A 15,743-nucleotide genomic window follows, 5' to 3' on the forward strand; every position below is an offset into this window, starting at 1 on the left:
CAGCACTTCATCCTAGGCAACAGGGCAAGACCTTATCTCTAAAAAATAAATCAATAAATATAATAATAAAGAAAAATCAGCCTGGCATGATGGCTTATGCCTGTAATTTCAGCACTTTGGGGGCTGAGGTGCAAGAATTGCTTGAGCCTAGGAGTTCAAGACCAGCCTGTGCAACACAGGGAGACCCTATCTCCACAAAAAATTTAAAATTTAGCCAAGTGTGGTGGCTTGCACCTGTGGTCTCAGCTATTTAAGAGACTAAGATCACTTGAGCCCAGGAGTTTGTGGCTACAGTGAGCCATGACTGCATCACTGCACTCCATCTTGGGTACAGAGTGAGACCTTATCTCAAATAAATGAAATAAAAAAGAAAATCCTATGAGCCTTTATAGAAACCAACAACATACATTTATAGATATCTGGTTTTTCAAATGATTCAAGTCATTTTGTAGAAATATGACATATTAAAATTAATATGGTATAGGAAATATTTAAACTTTTGTTGTTGTTGTTATGGGTTTACAGTGCACATCTGATCATATCATTTCCCTGATTGAAAAGAATCCCTTGTTATCTCCCCATAACCTTTGAGATGAAATTCAAATTCAACATTTATTATAAGACCCTTCGTGATTTTGGCTCTACCAACGTCTCGTGTTTTCCCCTCCTACTTGTGGTCACACTAGGCTATATGTTCCTGAACTTGTCTAGACTAGCCTCTTTACTATCCTTACTCTTCTTCCTCCATCTGACTAATTCTTACCCTTCCTTTAGGATTCTGCTCAGATGTTATCCCTTCCAGGAAACCTTTTGTGAAGCATTTCTGTCATCCATTATCCATCCACACCATGCCCCCGCTTTCTGCCTTAGCTTTACTACATGCCCTGTGTCACTGTGTTTACCTTCTGTCATAGCCTTTCTTGTTTCTGGAGTGTAAGCTTCTACTAGAGTGTGAGCTTCTTTTCGTCAGGGACTATGTCTTCTAACTCTTTATTCTAGTACCTGGTATGGAATAGGCATTAAATCAATGTTTATTGATTGAAAAGTTAGATGTATGGAGTTAGAAAATTAAGTACTTCTGGAAATATATCTTGTATAATTCAATTATAGAGATCATTTAAATAGTAAGAATTACTTGGTTACGAAGATGTGTTTTAATTTCCTTATTACTTTTTTAATCACCTTTTATTTTGCAGTAATAGAAAAGATGCAAAGATAATACAGAAAGTTTCTGTATACCCTTTACCCAATTTCCCCTATTATTAACATTTTACATAGCCATGGTTAAAACTGAGAAATTGACCTGGGTGTAATAGTATTAGCTAAACTAATAGCTAATAGTTTTTCCACTTAAATTTATTTTTTCTATTTCTGATGTCAGCCCACAATATCATATTGCATTTAGTAAGCTCAATTTTCATTGCCCTTAATTCCTCAAAATTTTAAATATAAATTTAAAAAGTAATCCAATATATTCCAATCCAAATTAAAATCTTCATCTAAAAAGGTTTCTCCTAAGCTTTAAAATTAATATAATGTCAATTCATTCTGTATAGCTGTTTCAGTTTAGGAAATATAAAGTGCTTCCAAGGAAATGTTATCAAACAGAAAACTATTGTGGGATTGTTGTTAGTTAGTGTTTTTTGTTGTTGTTGTTGTTGTTTGTTTGTTTGTTTTGTACTATTAATGAAGTAGCTACAACAGGTTTTCTAACTGCAAAATTACGTAACCAGTTTCTCAATCATAGGTATTTAGTAGCAGATCCAGGTCTAGAACCCAAGTTTTCTATCAGTTCTTTTGAACTGTATGTCCTTTGTAGTATGCTCTCTCTCCTACATAAAGCTTCTAATCTTTTAATCTTGTGGACAGACCATGTTGTGTAAGTAACAGTCACTGAAAACAAACTGTAAGATATGACTACAAGACAATGAACAGGTCTTGTGTGAACTAATGACTTGATTTTACCTTTTTAATGGTCTTTTCCCCCTTCTTTTCCATTTTCCCTATGTCTCTATTCCTCTATACTTTTGGTTTCCAGCCTTACCTGTATATTTAGAGTTACTTGGAAAGCTTGGCCTTTTTTCTTTTGTAAGGAAAGCTTGTTTTTTAAAGCTTTTCTTTTTTTTAAACAAACAAAAAAACCCCAACTCATTGAAATATAATTCCATGGCTTTTAGTATGTTCACAGAGTCATGCAACCCTTATCACAGTCAATTTTAGAGCATTTTCATCACTCCAAAAAGAACCTTGTACCAATACCAGTAAGACTCCATTCCCCACCATGACACTAATCCCCACCCTAGCAATCAATTGTTTTTTGCCTCTATAGATAATTTGCTAATTCTAGTCATCTCATGTAAATAAGATCATATACTATATGGTCTTTGTTTGTTGTTGTCTGTTTTTGTTTGTTTGTTTGTTTTGAGGTAGAGTCTCGCTCTGTCACCCAGGCTGGAGTGCACTGGCACAGTCTCTGCTCACTGCAGCCTTCACCTCCTGGGTTCAAGCAATTATCCTGTTTCAGCCTCCCAAGTAGCTGGGACTACAGTCATGTACCACCACTCCCAGCTAACTTCTGTATTTTCAGTAAAGACAAGCTTTTGCCATGTTGGCTGGTCTCAAACTCCTGACCTCAAGTGATCTGTCCACCTCAGCTTCCCAGACTGCTGGAATTATAGGCGTGAGCCACTGCTCCTGGGTAGTATATGGTCTTTTCTAACTGGTTTCTTTCACTAAGGGCAATGTTTTCAAGGTTCATCCATGTTGTGATATGTATCAGTACTTCATTCTTTTTATTGCCAAGTAATATTCCATTGTGTGGATACACAACATTTTATTTAACCGTTCATCAGTTGATAGAAATTTTAGTTGTTTTCATTTTTTGGCTATTATGAATAATGCTGCCATGAATACTGTGTATACATTTTTATGTGAACATGTGTTTTCATTTTTCTTGGGCATATACCTAGGAGAGGAATTGCTGGATCATGTGATAACTCCGTGTTTAATATTTTGAGGAACTGTCAAATTGTTTTCCAAGGATCTGCACCATTTTACATTCCCATAATAATGTATGAGTACTCTAATTCCTTCCCAACACTTGTTATTGTGCCTTTTTGGTTATTGTCTTTCTAACAGATGTGAAGTGCTATCTTGCTGGTTTTGATTGCATTTTCCTAATGACTAATGATGTTAAGCCTATTTTCATAGGTTTATCGGTCTTCTGTATATCTTCTTTGGAGAAATGTCTCTTTAAATCCTTCGCCTATTTTTCCTTTGGGTTACGGTAGTTTCTCCTTATCTGTAGGGCATATGTTCCAAGACCTCTAGTGGAGGCTCAAAACTTGATAGTACCAAACCCTTTATATAGTATGTTTTATCTTATAGATGTACTGTGGCTGTAAGTTTCGCAGTTTGAGGTGTGACAGCAAAACTAAGTTTGTTTTTCCTTCTTCACAATTTCACAGATAGAAGATTCATTCTTACTGTAAATCTTATCAACTTCAGCATATATATATATTTTTAAATGAAAGCTGAGGCTGGGCGTGGTGGCTTATGCGTGTAATCTCAGCACTTTGGCTTTGGGAGGCTGGGACAAGAGGATTGCTTGAGGCCGGGAGTTTATGACCAGCCTGAGCAACATAGTAAGACCCCATCTCTACTAAAAATAAAAATAAACTGGCTGGGCATAGTGGCAAATGCCTGTGGGGTTTCAGTTACTATGGAGGCTGAGGCGGGAGGATTGTTTGTGCCCAGGAGTCCACAGCTGCAGTGAGCCAGGGTCACGCCACTGTCCTCCAGCCTGGGGAACAGATCCAGATCCTGTCTCTAAAACTAAAACAAAATAATAAAATAAAAGTTAAAAACTTTCACCTTTGGCATATCCAAATCACCAGCATCACTACTTTTGTGCTTTGGGCCATTGTTAAGTATAACAAGGGTTACTTGAACATAAGAACTGCAGTGCTGGGACAGCTGTTCTGATAAGAGTCAGCTACTCAGTGACTAATATGTGGATGGTGAACAAAAGGATGATTCACATCCTAGATGGAACAAAATGGGCATATATGGGATTTCGTCAGGATAGTCAGAATGGCTTGTAATTTTTTTTTTTTTTTTTTTTGACATTGAGTCTTTATTGCCCAGGCTGGAATGCAGTGGTGCCATCACGGCTCATTGCAACTTCAACCTCCCAGGTTCAACCGATTGTTGTGCCTCAGCCTCCCAAATAGCTGGGATTACAGGCTCGTGTCACCATTCCCAGCTAATTTTCGTGTTTTTAGTAGAGATGGGGTTTCGCCATATTGTTCAGGCTGGTCTGGAACTCTTGGGCTCAAGTGATCCACTCGACTCATCATCCCAAAGTGCTGGGATTATATGTGTGAGCCACTGCGCCTGGCCAGAATGACTTGGAATTTAAAACTGATGGAATTATTTTTGGAATTTTTCACTTAATATTTTTGGACCACCATTGACCATAGGTAACTGAAACTGCTGAAAGTGAAACTATGAGTAAGGGGAAACTACTCTATTTGGTTTTTTATTGTTGAATTGTAGAAGTTCTTTATGTATTCTGGATACAAGTGCTTATCAGATAAATGATTTGCAAATATTTTCTCCCATTCTGGGTTGTCTTTTCATTTTCTCAGTGATCTCTTTCGAAGACCAAAAGTTATTTAAAATTTTGATGAAATGCAATATATCTGTTTTTTAAAATTTCTCCCTGTGCTTTTGGTGTTAGATCTAAGAAGTCTCTGACTAATCCAATGTCATGAAAACTTACTTCTATACATTTTCTTCTAGGAACTTTAGCCCTTATATTTATAGTTTTAGCCCTTATATTTAGGTCTATGATCCATTCTTAGCTAATTTTTGTATAAGGAAGAAATCCAAATTCATTTTTCTGCATGCGGCTATCCAGTGGTCCCAAAGACTACTTTTTTGCCATTGAATGGTCTTGGCGCACTTGTTGAAATATCAGTTGACCAAAATGTATGAATTTATTTTTACACTCTTAATTCTATTCCATTGATCTGTTGGTCTGTCCTTTTATGTCAATACCGTACAATCTTTTTTTTCCCCCCTACACAATCTTGATTCTTGCAGATTTGTAGTAACTTTTGAAGTTGGGAAGTATGAATCCAACTTTGTTCCTCTTTTTAAAGATTGTTTGACTATTCTGATTCCCTTATAATTTCATATAAATTTTAAGATTATCCTGTCAGTTTCTGCAGAAAAGCCAGCTGAAATTTTGTTAGGGATTCTGTTGAATCTGTAGGTTCATTTAAGGACTCCTAAAAATATTAAGTCTTCTGGTCCATGAACATGGAATGTCTTTCCATTTATGTATATCTTTAAATTCTTTCAATGTTTTGTAGGTTTCAGAATACAAGTTTTGCCCTTTTTTTTTTTTAATAGACTATTTTTTAGGGCAGTGGTAGGTTTGCAGAAAAATGGAGTAGAAAGTATGGAGAGTTCTTATATACTCCCTCCCCACCCCTCAACCCTATGGACAGTTTTTTCTACTAACATCATGTATGAGTGTGGTACATTTGTTACAATTAATGAAGCAATATTGATACATTATTATTGATTAAAATTCTTTGTTTACATTAGGATTCACTTTAATGTGTTTTATAGTTCTGTGGGTTTTTAAAAGTGTATAATGTTATATATCCATCATTACAGTGTCATATAGAATAGTTTCACTGTCCCAAAAATCCCCTGTGCTTCGTTTGTCTCTCTCTCTCTCTCTCTCTCTCTCTCTCTCTCTCTCTCTCTCTCTCTCTCTCTCCCTGCCCCCCACTCCCACCCCCCCACCAAAATCCCTCGGAACCATTGATCTCTTGATTGTCTTTATAGTTCTACTCTTTCCAGAAAGTCATATAGTTGGAATTATAGTATAGGTAGCCTTTTCAGACTGGCTCCTTCCACTTAACGGTAAGGTTCTCTTCTTCTGGCACAGTACCTCATTTATTTATGGTTCTGAATGATATTTCATTGTATATGTGTGCCATGTTTTGTTCATCCATTCATCCACAGGAGGTCATTTTGGTGACTTCCGAGTTTTAACAATTATGAGTACGGTTACTGTAGACATTCATGTGCAGGTTTTTTTGTTTGTTTTAAATAGAGAGTCTTATTCTTTCATCCATGCTGGAGTGCAGTGGCACGATCCTGGCTCACTGCAGCCCTGACTCCTGGACTCAAGCAATTCTCCCACCTCATTCTCCATAGTAGCTGGGACTACAGGTGCATGCAACCATGGCTGGATCATTTTTTGTTGTTGTTGTAAAGACCAGGTTTCACTGTGTTGCCCATCCTGGTCTAGAACTCCTGGGATCAAGTGATCCTCCTGCCTTAGCCTCCCAAAGTTCTGGGATTACAGGCATGAGCCACCACGCCCAACCAGGTTTTTATGCAGACATAAGTTTTCAACTAATTTGGCTGGATTGTATAATGAGACTAATTTTAGCTTTGTGGGAAAGTGCCAAATTATCTTTCAAAGTAGCTGTACTGCTTTGCATTCCTACCACCAGTGAATGAGAGCTTCTGTTGTTCCACATCCTTGGCAGCATTCAGTGTTGTCAATATTTTAGATTTTAACCATTCTATAGTTGGGCAGCAGTATCTTATTGTTTTAATTTGCAGTTCCTTAATGACATATGGGAAGCATCTTTTCATATGCTTATTACCATCTATATATCTTTTTTTTTTTTCCCCCTTAGAGACAGTGTCTCACTCTGTTGCCTAGGCTGGGCTCAAACAGCTCTCCTACCTTATTCTCCTTGGTAGCTGTAACTACAGGTGCATACCACCATGTCTGGCTAATTTTTTTTTTTTTTTTTTTGAGACGGAGTTTCGCTCTTGTTACCCAGGTTGGAGTGCAATGGCGCAATCTCGGCTCACCGTAACCTCCGCCTCCTCGGTTCAGGCAATTCTCCTGCCTCAGCCTCCTGAGTAGCTGGGATTACAGTCACGTGCCACCATGCCCAGCTAATTTTTTGTATTTTTAGGTAGAGACGGGGTTTCACTATGTTGACCAGGATGGTCTCGATCTCTTGACCTCGTGATCCACCCCCCTCGGCCTCCCAAAGTGCTGGGATTACAGACGTGAGCCACCGCGCCCGGCCCTTTTTTTTTTTTTTTTAAAGACAGGGTCTCACTGTATTGCCCAAAGTGGTCTTGTAACTCCTGGCCTCAAGTGATCCTCCTGCCTCAGCCTCCCAAAGTGCTGAAATTACAGGCCACTGTGCCCAACCTCCATCTATATGTCTTCACTCACTTCCTTATTTTAAATTTATTGTGAAGTATTTTACTATTTTTAAAGCTGTGGTAAATAGAATTGTTTTCTTAATTTCATTTTCTTTTTTCACTTTTTTTACATGCTGCTTTGAGATGAGATTAATTTTATTTTCAGATTGTTCATTGCAAATGGATAAAATACATTGATTTTGTATACTGATCTTGGGTTCTTTGACTTTGATGAACTCATTTGTTATCTAAGACCTGTCTTCTGCAAAAAGAGATAGTTTTGCTTCTTCCTTTCCCATCTGGACTCCTTTTATTTGTTTCTCTTGCCTAATTGCCTTGGCTAGAACTTCTAGTACAATGTTGAATAGAAGTGACAGGAATGGACATCCTTGTCTAGTTCTTAATCTTAGGGGGGTTAGCATCTAGACTTTCACCATGAAGTATGATGTTAGTGTGAGTTTTTCATAGAAGGTCCTATAGCAGGTTGAGCAAGTTGGGGAAACTTTTTAAGCATGTAAATGCTTGGACCCTACCATTACAGTTTCTGATTCACTGAGTCTGGGAAGGACCAGTACCTTTACTTGTACAAAGGTATATAAGAAAATAAAAGGTATAAGTCTGGGCGTGGTGGCTCACACCTGCAATCAATCCCAGCACTCTGGGAGGCTGAGGCGGGCAGATCACCTGAGGTCGGTAGTTCAAGACCAGCCTGACCAACATGGTGAAACCCTGTTTTTATAAAAAATAAAAATAAAAATAAAATTAAAAAAAAAGAAAAGAAAAGGTATATAAGTTATTCTGATCCACAGGGTTGAAAATACCTGCTGTATCATGGTTGAAGTATCTTATACTTCATTCTTTTAAAATCTATGCTACCACTCTCATTCTTCTCCCTCACCTGAGCACCTTGGACTTAATATTGTCAGGTTCCTAATGCTAAGCTAATTCTTTCAGACACCAAACCATGAAAAAATGGGTTGTATTGCATAGGTTAACTTCCTTTTATATACTGGGTATGATTAGGATATGGTATTAAGATTTATTTTCACCTATAAGTAATATAAACTATTTGATGATCCCACTTATGGCTAATTTCCTTCCTTATAGCAGAGGTGGTACTCAGAGCATAATATTACTTTCCTTTTTTTAAAATTTCAATAGGTTTTTTGGGAACAGGTGGTGTTTGGTTGCATGAATAAGTTATTTGGCGGTGATTTTGGAAATTTTGGTGCACCCATCACCCAAGCAGTTTACGCTGTATGCAATGTGTAGTCTTTTAACCCTCACTCCCCCACCCTTTCCCCCAAGTCCTCAAAGTCCATTGTATCATTTTTATGCTTTTTTGTCCTTAGAGCTTAGCTCCCACTTACGAGTGTGAACATACAATGTTTGGTTTTCCATTCCTCAGTTACGTCACTTAGAATAATGCTCTCCAGGCCAGGAGTGGTGGCTCACACCTGTAATCCAAGCACTTTGCGAGGCCGAGGCGGGTGGATCACCTGAGGTTGGGAGTTCCAGATCAGCCTGAACAACATGGAGAAACCCCAGCTCTATTAAAAATACAAAATTAGCCAGGCGTGGTGGCGCATGCCTGTAATCCCAGCTATTCAGGAGGCTGAGGCAGGAGAATCGCTTGAACCCGGGAGGCAGAAGTTGTGGTGAGCTGATATTGTACCATTGCTCTCCAACCTGAGCAACAAGAGCTAAACTCCATCTCAAAAAAAAAAAAGAATAATGGTCTCCAATTCCATCTAGGTTGCTTTAAATGCCATTATTTTGTTCCTTTTTGTGGTGAGTAGTATTCCATGGTAGATAATATACCACATTTTCTTTACTCACACGTTGATTAATGGGTATTTGGGCTGGTTCTATATTTTTGTAGTTGTGAATTGTGCTGCTATAAACATGCGTGTGCAAGTACCTTTTTCATATAATGACTTCTTTTCCCACCCAGGAGTGGGATTGCTGGATCAAATGGTGGTTCTACTTTTGGTTCCTTAAGGATTCTCCACACTGTTTTCCATAGTGGCTGTACAAGTTTACATTCCCCCCAACAGTATAAAAGTGTTCCTGTTTCACCACATCCACACCAACATCTGTTTTTTAATTTTTTTGATTATGGCCATTCTTATAGGAGTAAGGGGGAATCGCATTGTGGTTTTGATTTGTATTGCCCTGATAATTAGTGATGTTGAACATTTTTTCATACGCTTGTTGGCCATTTGTATATCTTCTTTTAAGAATTGTCTATTCATGTCCTTAGCCCACTTTTTGATGGGGTTGTTTGTTTTTTTCTTGCTGATTTGTTTGAGTTCCTTGTAGATTCTAGGTATTAGTCCTTTGTCGGATGCATAGATTGCGAAGATTTTCTCCCACTCTGTGGGCTGTCTGTTTACTCTTCTGATTATTTCTTGCTGTGCAGAAGCTTTTTAGTTTAGTTTAGTCCCATCTAATAATCTTTGTTTTTGTCGCATTTGTTTTTGGGTACTCGGTTATGAAGTCTTTGCCTAAGCCAATGTCTGGGAGGGTTTTTCCAATGTTATCTTCTAGAATTTTTATGGTTTCAGGTCCTAGATTTAAGTCTTTGATCCACCTTGAGTTGATTTTTGTATAAGGCGAGAGAGGGGGATCCAGTTTTATTCTTCTACATGTGGTTAGCCAATTACCCCAGCACCATTTGTTGAATAGGGTATCTTTCCCCACTGTATGTTTTTGTTTGCTTTGTCAAAGATCAATTGTAAGTATTTGGCTTCATTTCTGGGTTCTCTATTCTGTTCTGTTGGTCTATATGCCTGTTTTTATACCAGTATCAAGCTGTTTTGGTGACTATGGCCTTAGAGTATAGTTTGAGGTCAGGTAATGAAATGCCTCCCGATTTGCAGAACATAATTATTGATAGCCCTTGTAAATCTTTTAGCTTCTTTTATTACTCTTACTGATTTTTAAATTTTGACCTGTATGAATAATAGTAATTTTGCTTCTTTAGGACACCATGTAAAATTGAACCTAGTATAAACCACGTCCTAAGCACAAGAAAGCCTGGAAAGGAAGAAGGAGATCCTCTGCAAAGGGTTCAGAACCATCAGCAAGCATCTGAGGAGAAGAAAGAGAAAATGATGTATTGTAAGGAGAAGATTTATGCAGGAGTAGGGGAATTCTCCTTTGAAGAAATCCGGGCTGAAGTTTTCCGGAAGAAATTAAAAGAGAAAAGGGAAGGTATGTGTAATTCAAGTTTGTGGAAAAGACTTAACCTAGTTGTGGGAAGATTGAGCTGATCTATTAAGTCTAAGGAAAACTAACCTTATAGTTTGCACCTTTATATGATATGTCTATGATTGTACAGTTTCTTTTTGTGTATCAGTCTAACTCCTATTGCTGCCTTCTATGAAAATTCCTTGGGGTGTGGGGGCACTGAGTATGTTTAGAAGTAAAGGAAGAAGTTCTGAACGACTTATATTCACCAATACCATAAGCAGGCAGCTATGATCCCTGACATGTATATATATGCATTCCATGCATCCCCATTAACTACTTTTTCTAATGTAGTTGCTTGAAATATTTCACTTTACCTTTGATACTTTGCCTGAAATTTCTCCAAGGGCTTATTTAGATTAAGATGCTTGGTCACACTGCAATGTTTTAGATCACAGATATTCATATTGTTGCTTAAAGACATTATATTTCTAAATTAAAGGAAAAGGTTCACTAAAAATTCAGATGGGGGATTTTTGGGAAATAAGAAGCAGCTCTGATTCTGGATCTTGGAGTACTTGGAGGCAAGAGATAGGGTAGAATGGGCTGGAAAATAGGGAAGTAAGTCATATGGGGCTTAACACATGAGAAGGTGAAGGAGAATAAAGAAGGGTACAGAAAATGAGGTAGGGGAGTGTCCACTTCTTCAATTTAGACATTTTTATCAGGATATATAAGAACAAAGTAATGTTTCTTTTATACATGGATATCCAGAATAACCTACTAATATAGCTCAGCTCTCTTAATAGGATGTGGTGTTTGTGGGGTTAGCTAGGAAACTTAACTGCCACTTATACTTTGAGGAGCAATCTTTTCTGCGTTCCAGGTGACAAGCTGGAAGCAAACTTTGGTAAAGCAGACTGTTAGTAAGTTTGGAATTGCCATCATTGTTACACTAAGTAGTGTCATCCAAGATTGTCAGAAGTGCTCTGGGTTCAAACAATATATTGAAAATGGAACTTGTATGTCTAGGTAGGGAGAGGGATGGTTGCAAAGCAGACAAATAGGCTAGGAGAGTAGCCAAATATGAACTAGAAAAGGAACTTGGTATCGAGATAAAAACTGTTTCCAAAGGGAAAAAATCTAGTCTGTACCAGGTATATAGAAGGAAAATGAAAGTCTATTGTAAGGCAGGCATAGTGACTCATGCCTATAATCCCAGCACTTTAGGAGGCCAAGATGGGTGGGTCACTTGAGCCCAGGAGTTTGAGACCAGCCTGGGCAACATGGTGAGTCCCCATCTTTATGAGAAAAAGAGAAAGTACATTTTGTTTTCAGCTAGCCAAAGAAGGACCTAGTCTATATTAGATGGGATTTAAGTAGGCATAAGGAGACATTGACCTCTGATAATTTTTTAATACTCATTTCTATTGTTTTTTATTTTAGTTTTTTAAAAATAGGGAGTCAGAGTCTCCCTGTGTTGCCCAGACTGGTCTCAAACGCCTGGGCTCAAGCTATCCTCCCACCTTGGCCTTTCAAAATACTGGGATTGTAGGCGTAAACCACCATGCCAGACTTTAATACTCATTTCTAAGCTGGTCTCTGAATCTATTTCATGAACTTTTATAAATTCCCATCTGTGTAAAAGTTTGTACCCTTATATAAATCCTCATTTCAATAAATGCGGTTTCTAGTTACTGTCAAAAACTGGCTTCAAAGACTTGCTAACTACTTACTCTCAGGGAAGAATACAAAAGGAAGCCACAATCAGGGCCTACACAAAGGTTGTTCTTTCTTTGCATTAGACTTCCAAGTCATTTTTTCCATCTTCTTTCAAAAACTCTGGCTTCTTTCAGATTTCTGTCCTCTAATTCTTTTTTTATCTCCTGAGCCGCCTTAGTGGACTTACCTCAGACTTTTCAGTCATACCCCATAATTTATTAATTGACTAATAAGCACATGGCTCACTATCAACACCTCTTTACCCTAACCTGCAGAACCCTGCATGGCCAAACATAGTGGCATGTGTCTTTAGTCTCAGCTACTCAGGAGGGTGAGGCAGGAGGATTGCTTGAGCCTAAAGTTTGTGACCAGCCGGGGCAATATTAGCAAGAACTCATCTCCAAAAACAAACAAAACCCCACATGGCTTAGCCTCTGCCTATCTCTCCAACCCCATCTTTTCCTGTTCATCCTCTTACTGTGTCACAACCACACTGGACTTCTTTTGGATTCTTAGACATGGTGGTCTTTTCTTGCTTTAGGGCCTTTGTGCCATCTAGTTTTTTGGCCTAGAATCTTTCTCCAGAACTTTGGCTCCTTATCATTTAGGTTTCAGGTTAATAATGTCACTTTATCAGAATGATCTTCCCTGATCACTGGTCTTTAGTAGCCCTCCCTTGACCTCCATCTTCCTACCCAGTCACACATTCTCACATCACATATTTTATTTTTTTCCTAAATGCTGATTTTCTTGTGTGTGTGTTTCCCTAAAATTTGAATGTTAACATCACATAACCAAGGACTTTGTATTATGTACCACTGAAACCTAAGTACTTAGAGTTGTGCTTGGCACATAGTAGGTATTCAGTTTTTTTTTTTTTCCTTTTAGTAGAAACCTGTGTTGTTCAAAGGTATTGTATTTTTTTATTGACTGGATAAATAAAAGAATAGAGGCGTAGACCCCAAGTTGAGGACCTTGTTCCACTTATTTTCATCTGTATTAGTAACATATATGTTGAGAATATGAGTTCCAAAGGCAGTTTTTGACAGAGTTACTATGAGGAATAATACCTCAAGTCCCTTTACTCTCTCTAGCCGAGCTATTGACCAGTGCAGAGAAGAGAGCAGAAATGCAGAAACAGATTGAAGAGATGGAGAAGAAGCTAAAAGAAATCCAAACTACTCAGCAAGAAAGAACAGGTGATCAGGTAAATTTTTCTTTCTCTTTTTTTTTTTTTTGAGATGGAGTCTTGCTCTGTCACCAGGCTGGTGTGCAGTGGCGTGATCTCGGCTCACTGCAACCTCTGCCTTTCAGGTTTAAGTGATTCCCCTGCCTCAGCCTCCCAAGTAAGCTGGGACTACAGATGCCTGCCACCACACCCAGCTAATTTTTGTAGTTTTAGTAGAGATGGAGTTTCACAATGTTAGTCAGGATGGAATTTTTCTTTTTTCAGTACACAAAACTAACATTTATTGAAACAAACTTAAACATAAAAATATAGAAGGTTAATGTCCTCTCAACACCCAGTTAGAGTTTCTGCTAGTTTGTTAGCTGTTAGTAGCAGGAAAATTGAATGGGAAAGTAATTTAACAGGTGACTTAAAATGGAATTTGTGGCATGTGAAATAAGTGGTATAGTCTATTGACTTCTTAGTTATACTCTAAACCGTTATTTGGTTAATTCTGGCTTCAGCTTTTTATTCTAGCTATGCTCCATTAAAATGAGATTGCCTAAAAAAATTTAGCATACGCCTGGCACTCTTCAGTTGAGTACAACAGTACCGGTTTGTAGTAGGAACATAAATTATTGGAAATAACTTTTGTGGCATAGTCATTTATATTGTTAATGGATGTCTCGGGGAAGAGTACAGTAAAGCTTATGTTAGAGCTTAAAAATAGCATTTTCTGGATAGGAGGGATATTGATTTTGTTTATTTAATACAAACAGCAAGAAGAGAAGATGCCTACAAAGGAGACAGCTAAACTGCAAATTGCTTCCGAGTCCCAGGAAATACCAAGAATGACTCTATCCAGTTCTGTTTGTCGAGTAAACTCTTGTGCCAGGTAAGATCACATTGGTGGAAGGGACAATGCATATAGGAGGGCATTTAGAACCAACCTTTGACTCTCTAGTGTCCTGAAGTCTCTGACTTTTACAGTATTGAGACATGGTTTTGTAAGTCTCTATCACAACATAAGCTTTGGTGCTGATGAGGGAGGACAGAGCATTGACTATTTCCCATTGAGGAAACATGTTTCTTATAGAAACAAATAGATATAATGTTTCTAAAAAGCAAAACCACCCATTTCTACCACTAAGAAATGACTACTGTTAACACTGTTCTGTCTCTCCTTTTGTGTTGTATTTTTGTTTTGTTTTATAAAAATGGCAGCTTACCATTTTGTAATCTGCTTATACTATTAATGCAACCTGACATCTATTATCAAATATATTTCTGCAACAGTTTTGATAACCAAAGGTGCTTTTTTAAGAGAATTTGGATTGACAGTAATAATTTATCTTAGAGTAAATATTATATTTAATGGAAAGCCTCTTAGACTTTTAAGAATTAAACAGTTCTTTCTGTGAATATTGAGTACATGTTTTGAAACAAGTTTCTTCACAGAGAAACTTCACTTTCGGAGAACATTTGGCAGGAGCAACCTCATTCTGAAGGTGAGTTGTGGTTGACAGCCTCGGGAAGAACTTGCTGATAACAAATGGAACTTGCTCATAACAAATGGATTATGTAATAAAGGGTAAATATTTTTAAATTATGATAAAGGGATTGAAAGAAAGCAGAGAGGGTGACTAAGATACTAGGATGTCTTTGAATCATGGAATTTAGTATAAGCATATGCTTTAAGAAAAGAAAGACATTTGAAAGAGTATTTTTTTAAGACTCCTCAGTGCTTCAAAATATTTGGTTTAATTATAATTTTAAATTTACACTAACTACCAAATCTTAAACTTTAGTTACTGTACACTGAGCAGTGAAGACACTGAGGAAAGTGTTTTGTTTTGTTTTATTTTTCAGGGAAAAAAAAGTTTAAAGCTATTTTATATTCAAATTTGTGTTCTTTTCTTTGGAACATGTTAAAAGTGGTGAAACATGAATATCCACTTGTAAGTAGTTTTGCAAAGATAAAAATAAAAAACATTAAAATTAAACCTTTATTTCTAACCGACACTTTGTTGGAAATACTTTAAAGTATGGAGGAACACTGTTTAACAACACAGGGGGATGGAATTGGTAAAATACAGCATTATGGGGCTAGCAACCCAGTCTGTTCAACAAAAATTTCCCCCAAAATTCTATAGAATAAAAGAGATTTAAGAGGCATTTGAACAGTCACAGTATGCAGATCTTAACTCTGCATTCCCAATTCAAAAAAAATTTTTTTTTAATTGGTAAAACGTGAAACTTCTGATTGGATATTTGATATTCATAAATCGTTCATTTTATAGGTAGGTATGTTTTGGGATTGGAATTTTTAAAAAGCCTCTTTTAGAAATATGTACTGAAATATTTGCAGATAAAATGACATGTCTGGAATTTGCTTTAAAATAACCCT

General features: G+C 37.4%; 1 protein-coding gene across 2 annotated transcripts in view; it reads left to right on the forward strand.

Annotated features, from left to right (window-relative positions):
• Positions 1 to 15,743, forward strand: part of BUB1B (BUB1 mitotic checkpoint serine/threonine kinase B) — a 68,015-nt gene that overhangs the window by 32,519 nt on the left and 19,753 nt on the right. For both annotated transcript variants that reach the window (XM_064374843.1, XM_064374844.1), the window contains exons 9-12: positions 10,241 to 10,470; positions 13,263 to 13,375; positions 14,116 to 14,231; positions 14,795 to 14,844. In XM_064374843.1, coding sequence (XP_064230913.1) covers positions 10,241 to 10,470; positions 13,263 to 13,375; positions 14,116 to 14,231; positions 14,795 to 14,844 — 509 coding nt within the window. The remainder of the gene's footprint in view (positions 1 to 10,240; positions 10,471 to 13,262; positions 13,376 to 14,115; positions 14,232 to 14,794; positions 14,845 to 15,743) is intronic.

The sequence above is a fragment of the Aotus nancymaae genome, unplaced genomic scaffold (assembly GCF_030222135.1).
Source record: "Aotus nancymaae isolate 86718 unplaced genomic scaffold, 86718_ANA_hifiasm-v0.15.2.pri h1tg000011l, whole genome shotgun sequence".
Taxonomy (NCBI): domain Eukaryota; kingdom Metazoa; phylum Chordata; class Mammalia; order Primates; family Aotidae; genus Aotus; species Aotus nancymaae.